Source organism: Dermacentor albipictus, chromosome 1 (genome assembly GCF_038994185.2).
Source record: "Dermacentor albipictus isolate Rhodes 1998 colony chromosome 1, USDA_Dalb.pri_finalv2, whole genome shotgun sequence".
In the NCBI taxonomy this organism is placed as follows: Eukaryota; Metazoa; Arthropoda; class Arachnida; order Ixodida; family Ixodidae; genus Dermacentor; species Dermacentor albipictus.
The window spans coordinates 172,549,426-172,563,804 of record NC_091821.1 but is presented as its reverse complement, the minus strand read 5'-3'; the positions used below and the strand labels follow the sequence as shown (position 1 = coordinate 172,563,804).

Genomic DNA, 14,379 nt, shown 5'->3' with positions numbered 1-14,379 from the left:
AAGCTAACAATATAGTACCGTCCAGGGTTACAAAATATTAGAGAACGTGTTACGGGTGAAGGCTTAGTTCGCTCACCTTCATTGGTGCAGTCGCTATCGTGAACAAGCAGGTCGTCGACCAGGGCGAACGCCTTGGGATTACTGCCCGATACAGCGATGATGGATCTCTGCATGTTTTGTACAGTTTGTGCGAAATTAGCGAAGTCACGAATAACTGCTTTTATTTTTCTCGTGCCTGTTGTACTGAAGCTAAATGGCCCTTTGCGCCAGTCACGTTTCGATATTCAAGCTTTGGTATAGAATCCTAATATCACCACTGCACTCTTATCTGCATTAGCATAAATAATGAATCCTATAGGGCCCTATGACGTAAAACTATTCCAGTATGTTTTGTTCCAATCTCCTGACGTCAAATTTACGTAACCGCCGACTCAATCTTCCAGCGGTGACCCGCAGCGTTGCCTGAACAGCCCAATCAAACGCTCTCGTCGTTTATAGGTCACTTTTGTTTGCTTTCAAAATGAATAACATTGAGCGTCTACATTGAGCGTTCTTTAATTGACTGACAAGAGGTAAGGAGCACGCTCAAGTGGAGAGGGCTTCGATGGGGCCGAGCAGCATGCGCACTGAAAATGGATAATCGGATGAAGAAGGAAGTGCCGGCGTCTGCCATTGGCACGCTTTCCCTTACTTAGCTTGTGGTGGCTTGTCTAAAGTCGCGGTGGCGTGCAACGGGGAGTTAAAAATGCCGCTATAATGGATCCTCAGCAAAGAAGAGTTGGCACAGCGATGTCGTATACGTACTGACAGGGCTCGATAACGTTATACGGCCAGACAAAAAGTTTTGTATTACGCAAATAAACGCATGCTCTCCGGCAGGTGTGAGTAGCCAGTGCCTGAACGATCGGCGGCAGCCATCTTCTATTCCTTTCGGAAATAATTATTTTTCTTTTGTTCGGTAGACTCATGCACAATCCATGCGTACACGTCATGTCAGATTGGGAGCTATCGCGGTTTTCGTGACGTCGCATGACAGGCAGGTGAAGTGGGGGTGGTACAAAAAGTTTTTGAGCAATCATGGAGCGCTGATTGCAGAATTGGAATAGCTGTACGTTATAGCGCCCGTGCTTTACACTTCCTCCAGATATATTATCTTGGCACAGATGTGAACCCAACCACTGATGCACTTGGTACCATACTTGGCCCGGCATATACATACGTTTTATCGTTTGTATTATTACGGCTACAGTGTATCATCAATCTATAATTTTCCCTGCTTGTATTAAATCTTGCACTTTCATTCTTTTCCAGCCTTCAAGTTTTCTGCCTTATTGAACTGAATTTCTAAAGCAATTATCCATCTTCACTTTTATGAGCAACCTAGTGTACAGCATACGTCGCCACTTCAGGGAGTAAGCCAAAGGCTCACTGCTTGACGAGGCCCATCCGCCTGGGAACAAACAGTGCATTTGGCACATTGGCATGCAGGCATAACAACGTCGCTCATACATCCATTATAGGGACATGTACGGAGCTCTTAGTCCGGTTTACAGCTTTAAGTTTATTGAACCTACCCTAATATGAAGAATGTCATAAAAATCGATCAGAAAAAAAAGAAAAAGAAAGCACAAAGGAAAAAAAGCATACAGTGACCGATCCACTAAATACAAACAATGGGGTTTTACGTGCGAAAACCACGGTATGATTATGATGCACGCCGTAGAGCGGGACTCCTGATTAACGTTGAGCACCAGGGGTTCCTTAACTTACACATAAATCTAAGCACATGAATGTTTTTGCAATTCGGCCCCATCGAAATGCAAACACCCAGGCCGAAATCGAATCTGCGACCTCGAGCTCAGCAGCGCTATACGTCATAGCAGCTACCGCGGAGAGTAATTCCGGCGCATTTTGTCACTTACAGGATATTCCGAACAGGAAGGTTTAAGGTTATTAAAGTTTGATGCTTAGTAAGGCTTAAGTAAAGTTCAGAAGTACTGCACATTTTCGGTATATGTGCCTTTTCTCAACTTCACACATGGTAGCACACTCACGTAGTGGTTCGTGAGACTGAATTGGGCCGAACGCCATTGGCCGTGTGTAGACTCGTTGAAGTATGTGGGTCCTGCCAACAGTATGAGGCCGTGGAGTTCGTCCGATAGCAAATACCAGAAGGTGGCACACCGGGCGTCACTGCTGCTACCACCTGCTGTCAGCACCGCAAATTGTCCCGGAGACTTGGCTGAGAAGCGCAGGTAGTGTCCTGTGTTTATAAAACACGGATCGACCGACTCGCCATCACTTTAGCACGGAGACAAAGCTTTTCGTACTGACGTGGCAAACGAGATGCCTATTCAGGCCATATTGCTTATAGGGAGGGATGGCCTTTGAGAACGGATACAGGTGCTATGCTAGACAGGTTATTTAAATATGCGTCGTATGTCCGAACCTGCAGCGCATTCGATTCGGCTGGATGGTAAATCGCTCAGGCATTCGTAATTAGTCTGTCTTCATAAAAAATGAGAAGTTGTACGAAGAGTTCGCAGCCACGAATTTTGCAAATTATCTCTGTAATCACAATTTCCAGCGGGCTTCAATTTTGAAGCGAATCTTTGTTTGCCGAGCGGGACAGGATTTGACGCTGCGGTAGATGGGCTGTGAAGAGAAGGAGAGAACGTGAAGAAGTGGTGTGATGGAGAGGGGGAGGACTATAGAGAGGAGGCAACGAAAGGGGCGAGGTGTAGAGCACGAGGGCGCTGCTCCGATCGGTTTACAAGAGCGTTGCATGCGCACCTGCGCTCGGTTGCCACAGAACAATGTCGTCTCCATCTCCAATGCATTACTGACATGATGCGTCACTTGATTATGCCCCTTCTGGATCGTTGAACGCAGTATGACCCTAAATGCTACTTATTCTTCCTGTTGAAAACTGTGTGTAATCTTCGCCCGTGTTCACAAAACAGTTCGTACCCTAGAACAATTCGTAAGAGCAGCCCTCAGCCAAATATAATTGCAAGAACACTATTACCGAAAGGGGACGGCTAATGAGAGTTCTTACAGACGATAGCACTGTTCATCTCTACCGACAGCTTGCTCTATAGCCAGGTCGATCGCTAAACAGCGATGTGGTAATGGAATATTATCCCATTACCGCATCGCCGTTCACGGACATAGGTTGCCACATGCCAAAATGGGTTTATAGTACTCTTGGTGGACGACAGGGAGGGAGAAATCAAAATACCACACTCTTGCTTGCTATCCTTATTTTTATATTTATGTTCATATGCTGTTGCTCAGCATCCTGAGGCAAGGTACAAGTGGGAATGTTATTTAAACAAAAATTCTGATAACTGGCAGCAAGGTACTTCTAGTTGGCTGACGGAAAATATAAAGAAGGATGACAGCTAATTCAGAATGGCACCGTTCTAATGCGAAACACCGCATGGCATCAAAAACTAAGCTAACAAGTGCATATATTGTGTGACTTTGACCCCAGGTAGGACAGTGCCGCGTAATATGTAACATCACCTGCGCACTGCAGTCATTTGTGCGCCGTTAGGTACACTCACGTTTACCAAGAGGTTCACATTTGAGTGAGCTGCACTGTGGTCACACCGATTGTGCACATCATAGCAACTGTATTTTTAGACCTGAGACTGCGATCTGGAAAATACGATGTTCTCAGAGGAAGTTTTGTCGCATCTGCGTTACTGCAGCCGAACTCTCAATATTTTAATGCTAAAACAGCATCTTCAGTGATACTGAAGTACCTGTTGTGCGCGACCTGGCCTTTTCGCGAGCGAGTAATGCCTTCACATGGTGTATCTTTTAATATGTGCTGTCGCAGCAAAATATAGGTGAAGACCCACTTATACTCACCTTCAGGCGTTCCTGTCGTATGGTCCGAGGGAAACCCGGAGAGGCCAGCCCGCTGATGCTGCCACCAGCCAGTAGCGAATGCTGCATGCCGCCAGAAAGTATGCGACTTTGTTGGATGTATGACCGTTTTATTATCTGCTTCAAATGTGGCTGACCATGTACAGTTGTATATTGTAAAGAAACCACATAAAGGGTATTGAAACGGAAGAGAGATAGAAAGAGGTCTAGACCTACCACGCCACTACTACACATGAACGGTTCTTTAAAAAAAATTCGGTTTAGCCCGAAAGGCGAAGCATCCATTGCAATAGCAAATTAGACAGCCATATTAAGCAAGGATAGTAGTTTATTGCCCGTATAAACTTGTAAACACCCACTTACTAAACTAAATAAGTTAACGAGCACGGTGTCAGCGCGCACAGGCAAACGCCCACACATCACATTCGATGACCGCGGACACGAGTTATCAAAACGCTTGCGTGAGGAAGGGCGGGAGCAGCAGCGAGCGAAGTGACCTTCGTGCTGTCTATCGCTTCAACACAAACTTAGCGGTGACCACACAGCACACGCAAAGCTACGAGTCGTCTGCCCGCCTAGACTCTGCCCCCGAAGCAGATCGCTTTCAATATATATAGCCTGCGTGACCACGCCATACGCAGTTGCTGCCGAAGTACAACGCCCCCCTCTCCCCCTGCCTGCCACACCCCGGTTCCTTGCGTGCGACGAAAGACGGCGCGCTTCCTCCCCGCTTTTCTCCCTTGCGCGCGAGATTGAGCCGCGATCGTCGGCTCTCCCTCGCAAGCTTTCACTCGCACATATAGCATAAGACGCGCGGCTACGGTATTAATGCCCTTGTACTTCATACAGAACATGAAGGCGACTGCAAAAATGCGCCTTGACTGCCTATATAATTGCCGTCCGTCCGTCCGTCCGTCCGTCCGTCCGTCCGTCCGTCCGTCCGTCCGTCCGTCCGTCCGTCCGTCCGTCCGTCCGTCCGTCCGTCCGTCCGTCCGTCCGTCCGTCCGTCCGTCCGTCCGTCCGTCCGTCCGTCCGTCCGTCCGTCCGTCCGTCCGTCCGTCCGTCCGTCCGTCCGTCCGTCCGTCCGTCCGTCCGTCCGTCCGTCCGTCCGTCCGTCCGTCCGTCCGTCCGTCCGTCCGTCCGTCCGTCCGTCCGTCCGTCCGTCCGTCCGTCCGTCCGTCCGTCCGTCCGTCCGTCCGTCCGTCCGTCCGTCCGTCCGTCCGTCCGTCCGTCCGTCCGTCCGTCCGTCCGTCCGTCCGTCCGTCCGTCCGTCCGTCCGTCCGTCCGTCCGTCCGTCCGTCCGTCCGTCCGTCCGTCTGTCTGTCTGTCTAATTAAAAAGTGTGAATATTGCTATTCTATCCGACTGACTTAAATACCCGCTTCGCCAGTACAGTTTGTAGCGATGAGCCGACTACTAACATGGTCACTTCGCTTCTATGCTAGCTTTTGTCTTCTTCAGGAGCTGTTGACATGTACATCATTAAGAAAGAAACAAGCACAAGAAGACGTTGTAAAAGCAGTTGCATATTTTCTCATGAACGAATTATAACTTTCGCTGCGCTTCCGATGCAGACAGGCAAAACAGCTCGCAGGAGGGCCCTGGATAAACGAGTCATTGCACCAAAGGTGGCAGTCTCATTGGTTTCGTGCGCGAGATGTCGACACTCGACAAAAGCCTAAGTCTGTCACTTGCTTTTTTCTTCAATCATGTTTGCATCATAGTTATTCGCTGTTTGCTTCCTGGTTCTTACACTGATGAAAAAGGCATCGGATGCATTTTAACTGGTATATGTGCGCACCTGTACGTTATAACTTGGTGGTTAATAATTAGTATACTGCGTTAAGAAACGTATCCTGAACGCTTTCTGAACTAATGTATTAAAATGCAGGGCAGTCGGACGTCTACAACAATGCTACTGGCCTTGTTGTGTTCATAGTTACTTCGAGAGTGAGAGACGGCGTGGTGTAAGCAGCACAAATAAAACGCAGAGAGAAGGGCAGAGAAACGCCCAACTTTCGGTGCATTAGAATGGGACTTTCAGTAATGCAAGCTCTTTATTCACTAATTTTGGCCACTTATGTCGCTTAAAAAACAAAACTGCTATTATTTTACTTAATAAACACGTATAAAATTTGGCATAGTTCAAGCGAGCACTAAATGTAAAATTTCCATTCTCACAACTGCAATGCATGTCTATTTTGAAAGAACTATCAGACATTGCATCCCTTTGTGCAAATGAATAGCCGCGGTACGCTGCGTCTTCGCTTTTGAACGCTGTGGTATGCTTGTAACGTACGCCTCACCAACAATAACGCCTCACCACCAACAATGCCATACAAAATAAAATAAAATACAGGAAGCTCTAATTTACATCTGTACCACTTACGGTCATACGAATTCTCCCAGGCAAGGCACGTGGGTCCTTCGAAAGTGCAAGCATCTACAAAGAAAAAAAAAATCACCATCATACATACACATGCCAACTTGTTTTTTTCTCTGCATGTATTTTTTGTCCCACTGGCAGGTGTATATTGTTAGACGTCTTTTTGTGTACCACGAGCTTTACTCTATTTGTGGAAAGCTCGATGTCAACGAGAAGTATGCAAGATTGTATAGGATGGCAGCACAATACTACCAAAAGTGGCATTGTGCTGATATGAATTCAAACAATGCACTGTAGGTACGGTAGGCACGTAGTGCAGAAAGAAGGAACAATATATATATATATATATATATATATATATATATATATATATATATATATATATATATATATATATATATGTGTGTGTGTGTGTGTGTGTGTGTGTGTGTGTGTGTGTGTGTGTGTGTGTGTGTGTGTGTGTGTGTGTGTGTGTGTGTTTATAATAACCCTCGTTTTAGAAGACGTTCGGGCAGTTTCAGAACAAAATTAAGCCTGAATATAGAGGGACTTATACGGGACATACATTCCCTTTGTATCCACGTGATCAGGTGGCTTATGATTACGAAGCGTCATAAAAGACAAGAAGTAGAAGTTTTTTTTGCTAAAGAGGCTCTCTGTTGGCACTGAGAAAAGTTGGAATGATACAGAGTATGACTGAAACAAGGAATAAGAGCGCGAGGCCTTTGAACTTCGTAAGTTTAAAGAAACTTATTCTTACGTTGATCTGGGCATGCCCCCTGCGCAAGCTCGATGTCATCGAGAAGTATGCCAGATTCTGTCGTGAAAAAGTCAGGGATCCGTGCTTCAAATACCACCTGCAAGCAGAGGAGAAACTAACTGATTTTCACATCCTTCGTTTATATCAGGTCATGAATTTAAGAAGGGTTAGTGGTCAATGACTTTTTTTCTGTGAAGTATTATTTGCTATTATAAACGGGGTAACGTTCAATACTAGATGTATGGAGGCACATTTTGATGACTTCATAGAAGTATAACTGACTTCTATGATTACTTAGCTTCGTGGAGAAAATAGCAAGAATTGTTTATACGTTCTGTCTTTATACAGGTCCCCAGCGCTGTGATGAAGTTATAATTTGCGACTTACAGAAATAATGCAAAAAAAAAACGTTATGAAAAAGAGAGAGCAAGTTGGTGGATTCTCATTACCTATGCCTTACTCAAGAACTATGTGAATAAACGTTTGTGCTCACAAATGTGCCGTTGTGCAAATGCAAGCAGCCTGCCATCTCAAAAGTAATCACTACATTGGCCACAAACTGTAGAACTTAGGACTCAAAGGACGTATTTGCAGAATTGTAGCTCAAGAACTTGTTTATTTTGTTAATGTTATTGGCAAGTGTTACAAGATACGGCCGTGGCCTTCTTCAATATCTTATTCTTTCGGGTAGCTAAGAACGCTTGCTGAGCAAGAGCCCTGCATAGCAATAGCCCTGCATAAATTTTGCTTTCCGTACAGTGTAACAGTCATAAGCGCTGCCCACCTATATGAAAGGCTGCGCGTAAACATATTCGGCATGTAAAAACAACCTAGTCAGGTGTCAGCGGAAGCCTGAAGCACTCGCCTGCCAAGGCCTGTCGGCGGCGACGTTTACCGAGCGGCCATTCCACCAAATGCTCTCTTCGGTGTCCACTGAAAGGAGTGCGTTGCCGAGGCCTTCAGCGTGAACGAACCTGCGTGCAGTCAAGAGCATTCACACCGCAGAGATTTTTAAAAGCGAAGGTTTTCCTTGCGAACCTCGCCAGGTTTCGTGATCGTGGGTGCGGCGGCCTCTGGCTGTTCTCTTGCCGAGTGGGCCAACCAGTCAACGCGAAGTACGCGTGACGCGCGTGCCGCTGAGTTCCTTGCACCACCACCAAATGGCGCTCGCATCCGCGGCAGCAGAAATGTATTAGACTTGCTACAATGCGCGAATAAAGCTAACTTCGTGTAACTTCGTGCAGTCATTCAATAAACACAACCTCGTGTTTCCCCCGACTCTTTATGCACTCACACAAAACTTCGCTGTACATCGATTCCAACTTGTTGGATCTGCTGCATTTTTTTTCTTCAGCGATTGACAGCGCCAAATTCAGAAGGACGCAGAGTTATGAAAGACATTATAACAAACACGGAAAATATACTTTATATAGTTTTGACTATCTGAGAGGGAAGAAAAGGCAGTTGTAGCCTTGCTTTATTCTCCCACCTCCCTTGATTTGGTGCTAGTTTTCGCGTACGTAATGCCTTAGCTGAGGTATCTTGCGGTGAATTTCTTTGGCCGCCTGTCAAATCTTCTGTCTTGTTAAACTGCTGCACCTTTGCCCCTTGCTGCTCATGTTCCTGCACCATGTTACACCTTTGGCTATTCGGCGACAAGCTATCAATATAGCAATTTGGTTTTCTGCCTCCCCGGACAATTTACCCCTGGTGAAGTTACATTCGCATCATAATAAATTTTGTACGGGATAAGGTAGCTGCTGTTCTTTTAGCGTATGGAGTTTGGTAAGAGCTGGTGATATAATTCGAACCACTAGAATAAAGTGAATGAAAATAAACGACACAGAATAATAATTTATAGAACAAAGCGAACAAAAGGAAAAGCAAGTGAGGATGGACGGGAAAAGGAGGAGTTTTGAGATGCTTGTAAGAACGAATTGTGAAAAAGACCTTAGGAGCCGGCGTACTTAAATTTATTAGCCCGCAAGGTTTTTCTATCACTGGTAAGACTTTTTCACGGGGATATGCACCGATCCCTTGAAGCCTTTCGGGCAGCTGACGGTAAACGGGAAAACGGAAGCAAACAGAATGTAATAGAAAGAAACAAGGAAGCCTACAAGGTAGGTAAACAGATTGTTTGCTGAGGACGCACTTCAACAACAGCGGGGTGACAGTTCCACCTCGTTGGATTATCGTGTAGCTGGTTTGTTGACAACTGGCGTTTGCTTTTCTGTAAGGTGTAGAGAAACAAATTAACCTATTACAGCAGCATATGCTATAATGTGCGCTATTATTACCTTTAGGATGTCGAGAATGTCCTGCATCACTTGCAGCATTATCTAGCAATTAATTGGCGTTATTACTTCCATATTATAGAGAAAGTTACCTGGCAATGCATGGACGGAACGCTGGCCTGTTTGAAGCGTTACGATAGCCACTAACGACGCTTGTTAACGACACTCAGTAGAGGTGACAGCCGAGGAAAGGATGGCATTCTAATTTCGCTTGAAACAGTGATTTATTGTTGGAAACCTTGACAAAAAAAGTTATGCAGATCCGACGCACTTGTTGGAATCTTTTAAGCGAAGCGAAGCTATGTACATAATGTTTTTGCACAAGTTTATCGATGTTCGCTCTGAAATTGGTGTACATGCTTACGCTTAAGCTTATCAATGTTCGCGCTGACGTTGGTGCACATGGTAATTAAATGAGTGCTAGAGTTGTCTGAGTAACTCGATTGGTCGTGAAGATGTTTATGGAACAATAAAATTTTACTGCCGTTATTATTATTATTATTATTATTATTATTATTATTATTATTATTATTATTATTATTATTATTATTATATCACATCTAGATATGAAGGAGAACACTGGGGCGCTATAACGTAAGCCTATTTCAATCTGTTTCTATTCTATCCCTGCCACTAGCCCTTCACAATTGGTCGAACAATTTTCGGGGCACCCCCACATCATCTATGTGTCACGTGACGTCACGGAAACCCCGACAGCTCCCCATCTGATATAACATGTAAACACTGATTATTCATGATTAGGCCGAACGAAAGAAAGATAACGGTTTCCGATTCTACGCCTTTTTCGCCATTAGCCCTTAGCTATTGGTCGAAGTTTTTCAGGCTGCACACACTTCGACTGTCTGTCACGCGACGTCACAAGACCGCCACAATTCACCACCAAAGTGACACGTACGCTCTAAATATGTAATAATATGCGGAACTTAATTTTTTTTGTAATAACCGGAGACTGCCCTGTTTAGAAAGAAATGAAAGATGGCTGCCCGCAAATCGCTCTGGCACGGGCTACTCGTAGCTGTCGAGGAGAATTAAATTGTTTGTGCATAATAAAAAAAAAACTGCCAGGCATTATAACGTTGTTGAACCCTTTCCGCACGTATACGACATCAATCTTCCAACTCTTGTTCACTGAGGAACAAGAGTTTTAGCTTCATTTTGAACCTTCCTTTGCACGCCGGCGTGATTTTCGGCCAGCCATCACAGGCTATGAGGAAGCGGACCAATGGCAGACGCCGGCACCACCCTCCTCGTCCGATTATCTACTTTCACTCCACTAGTTCAGACCCACCGAAACCCTCTCCACTTCTGCTCGTTCCTCACCTTTTGTCAGCCAATTAGATAAGAAATACCTATCAAGGTAGTCAATGCTATTTGCCTCCAAAGCAAACAAAAGTGACCTCCTTTAAGCGAGGCAAGCGTTTGATTGGGCCGTTCAAACAACGTGGGTTGTCGCTCATGACTTGCGTTGGCGGTTGACGTCAGAATATGGGAATAAAATAAGAATGGAATAGTTATACATCATAAGATCCCTGCTGTTGTAATTTCACACGACACGTTGCATGTCGTGGTAATGAGACCTTGCAAAGCGATGCGACGCCGGTGCCTATTATGAGAGGAACGCCAAACCTCGGGGAAGAGGCAAAGACAGCAGCGCTTTAATATATTTAAACCTTCATACGCCTTGTGCCACCGCGGTACAATAATTATTAGCGAATGGCCAAGAAAGGGCACACACACAGTCGCACATACATATTACCGATTTATCTAAGACTTCATATTCATTGTGTAACCGTGGCACATCCATGTTAGGGGATTGACTAAGAATGGGCACCCAGTGGCACATATCCACTTGCACGTACTTAATGGCCCAGGTTGCCTACTCGGCAAGACAGCAGCCGCCACATACCCAGTAGCGCGAATTGTTTGTGTATACTGATAAATATATCAGGCGAGGAACCGACGACCAACGCCAAACCCAGCGGAAGAGCCAAACAAAGCTTTGTTAAAAAGAAACTATTTGCACTGGTGCCTACACGTGGTTGTAGCTCACCTGTAGACGTTGAGCTCGCTCTGTTCTCCATGAGCACGCCACCAGAAGGTTAGACAGGCATCCGGCGTTGCATTGCGAACAGGAAGATGGATCCTTGCGATGGAGTTACGGCTCTGCCTGACGGACGTTGTGTTCAAGTATAGAAAGTGGCCTTTGGAAGCAAAAGATGTGAATGCCTGGGTCAGTGTTCTTGCCCGTGCTCAATATTAGCCATTCAAATAGTTGACCACACATATTTGAACACTATCTCCCCAAAAGTTAACGGATACGAGAACATATTACAGACACCAATGGTGCCAACGATGCGCGTCTTGCATTGTCATGTGCGCTGTCTTCCTTTTTTGTTTATCGTAAAGTGCTCAATAATTATCCTTCCAATAGTATTCCAAAGTTTTACATATAAATTAGAAAGTCATTAAAACACAACATTGTGCGCCTGCAATATATTCAAGTCGTTCCTCTGTGCACTACAAACCACAAAACTATTGTTTCCATCTTTTTTGTGATTTTAAGTTTGCCAATCAGAGTCTGATTGATCTAAAGCTTGAGACGTGCATTTTCCAACGAAATCTTTATTAAGACAGAAAAGTAAAAATGAAGCAGATAAAGAATCCGCTGCGATGCTGGATAACGAGGCTTTTTAACTGTGGCGCGGTGAGCATATGACATTCGCCAAATGCGCGTCAGCATATTTTATGTCTAACATGGCTACTAACCACTGATTGCTTTAGCGATGCACTAAATATATAAAAACGTGAGAGCACCAAGAAACCGACTCATTATCTGAAGTACAACGATTGCTGGTTCTACTCTGTAGAATGGGTAAAATGCCGGGATTCACCAGGAGGTTCTCGTCCCTTTCTGCGATGCAGTTACTGCGGGAGTCGACACAATATTCCTTCTCTGAGTGCTAAAGAAATAGCACCAACTGGTAAATATGCGCCAAATTTGCATGTTAGTACAGCTATTTATACACCTGATATCTGTGTCTATTTATCGGTGCAACTTGACCACTGCGCTACATTTTTCATACTCTAGATTTTTTCCCCGTTTTTAATATTGCTACGCCGCAGTGTAAATTGCGTAGCACTCGTGTGCTCAAACGACAAACTTCGTACGAAAATTCTGTTTTGCTCATGACAATATTTTTTGTCTATTTATTATTCTCAGTATCTATTCCATGTGGCAAACAGGAGCTGGTACCTTGAGCTCAGGTTAACTAAAAAAAAAGAAGATTAATGATCAGCGCACTGCCAAGTTTTGATGTCTTACCTGCTTCCAGCTTCTAAGAATATAAGCCTATAGTAGCTGCTCCACCAGCATGTCTTCTTACCAAATGTGCTTCGCAAGGTATGATCGGCGACACCGAGCTGAGATCCCTGCTGCACAGTCCACTCCCGAACGTTGCTGAGGTCCCGAGTTTGGCCGCATTCGACGCTGCCTTCGAAAGCACAAAGAGCTGGGAAGGGAATAGTTTCTTTTTAGGTTGTTGTTCACCATGTCAACGTAATTTAGTACGGTGGACGAGAAATGTCAGAAAATATGGGCGTAGACAGGGCCCTTAGCGTAACGCTGTACTTCGTGTGTGACCAAGAGATCCGCTCAAACCTTGCTGTGGCTGTCAATGCTTCAACACTGACAAATTTGGTATCGTTCCATCGTTTGTGTCTTTAACACAATATTTAACTTTGGTGGCTCGTCAGAAAGGCATATTCGGCCAGGCGTAATGTCGCGCACCATTCGTAGTTGAGCATAAAGAAAGCTTCACAATGAAGGTTAATTTTTAAAATAGGCTGGATGTTATCGGAGCATCATACTTTTCTTGTTTAATGCTGTTATATCTGTGTACCCGAGCATGCGGTAGTTGGTGTTATTCATTGATATTCAGCACTGACTATTGCAATGGTTCTGACTTACTGTATACCGCGTTCATCGGTGACACAATTTACGTTCGTTAGTGACAGCGGTCGCTGGGAACTCAATCAATGTTTGAACACCCCATTTGATGAAAAACTGTCGTTCTTCGCACCCGTGAAACAACTCTATACTTGAGGCAGATGTTGCTGAACAAGCGCACAAATGCATGAAAAAAAAAATAATCTGTTGTTCGTGCACGTCGTTCTGTAGCAAGGTTTATTAACTTGTTGACGGAGCTATTTACCAACACAAGCAGATTTATTGAAGGCACGCGAAAAGTACGGTTTCATTGCGATAGCAAACATGCGGAGACGCGTTCATATGATGGCAATCATATGGAGGTTAGAGGCGCGTTCGGCGCCGTCGTCGTCATCGTCATCGTCGTCCCGCTATCGACGGCGCATGCGCCGCTCGTGCGCGGACGGTTACAAGGTCTCTCGAGTCGTGGAGTGCGCTTGACCACAAAAAAAAAAAAAGGGACGACGAAGCGATGTGGACGCAATCCTCCAACGCTCTGCTCAGTCGGCTCTGTGGTGGAGTCAGGCCAGCGCTCTGCCTTCCGCTGCTGGCATGACCATTGTGCGCAGATATACTACAAACGCACTGGCGTTCCTGCTGAGCTGCTGTCTGTGTGTCAGTGTTGCGGTTTTACCACTCCGGAGTTGGAATGACTCCGGAACCATTCCACATTTTCGCGACCCGGAATGGAAAAGGAATTGAATGGTGACAACGCTTGGAGGAATGGAATGGGATTGGAATTAAGCGCCTTTTGCTCGGAATAAGATGGGAATGGAATTACGTCTTTTTGCGAAAATAGAGAGCTTTTTGTCTACGTGCTGTTTCTTTTTCTCAAAATATGCCGAAGAACCAACCAGCCCACGTTCAAACATTGGTAAGTCAGAGCCTTGAATTTATCAAGAAAGCAGTATTTTCAAAATGGCTTGGCCGATTACAAGCACGGCACATTTATAAGCAACGCACCTACAACAATTCTGTTCTTATAGACTGAGTTTCTCCGAAGTTTGTCAGTCGTTTCTTCGTGTAACTGCGGCTCT

The 14,379-nt window shown here is 45.1% G+C and overlaps 1 protein-coding gene across 1 annotated transcript in view; it reads right to left on the bottom strand.

Moving 5' to 3' along the window:
• LOC135905759 (MAM and LDL-receptor class A domain-containing protein 2-like) overlaps positions 1–14,379 on the bottom strand; it is a 180,349-nt gene that overhangs the window by 10,042 nt on the left and 155,928 nt on the right. Inside the window, exons 31-38 of the mRNA XM_070529435.1 lie at positions 12,741–12,866; positions 11,408–11,558; positions 7,908–8,016; positions 7,043–7,139; positions 6,286–6,339; positions 3,880–3,960; positions 2,055–2,263; positions 77–167 (exon numbers count right to left, since the gene is read on the bottom strand). Coding sequence (XP_070385536.1) covers positions 77–167; positions 2,055–2,263; positions 3,880–3,960; positions 6,286–6,339; positions 7,043–7,139; positions 7,908–8,016; positions 11,408–11,558; positions 12,741–12,866 — 918 coding nt within the window. The remainder of the gene's footprint in view (positions 1–76; positions 168–2,054; positions 2,264–3,879; positions 3,961–6,285; positions 6,340–7,042; positions 7,140–7,907; positions 8,017–11,407; positions 11,559–12,740; positions 12,867–14,379) is intronic.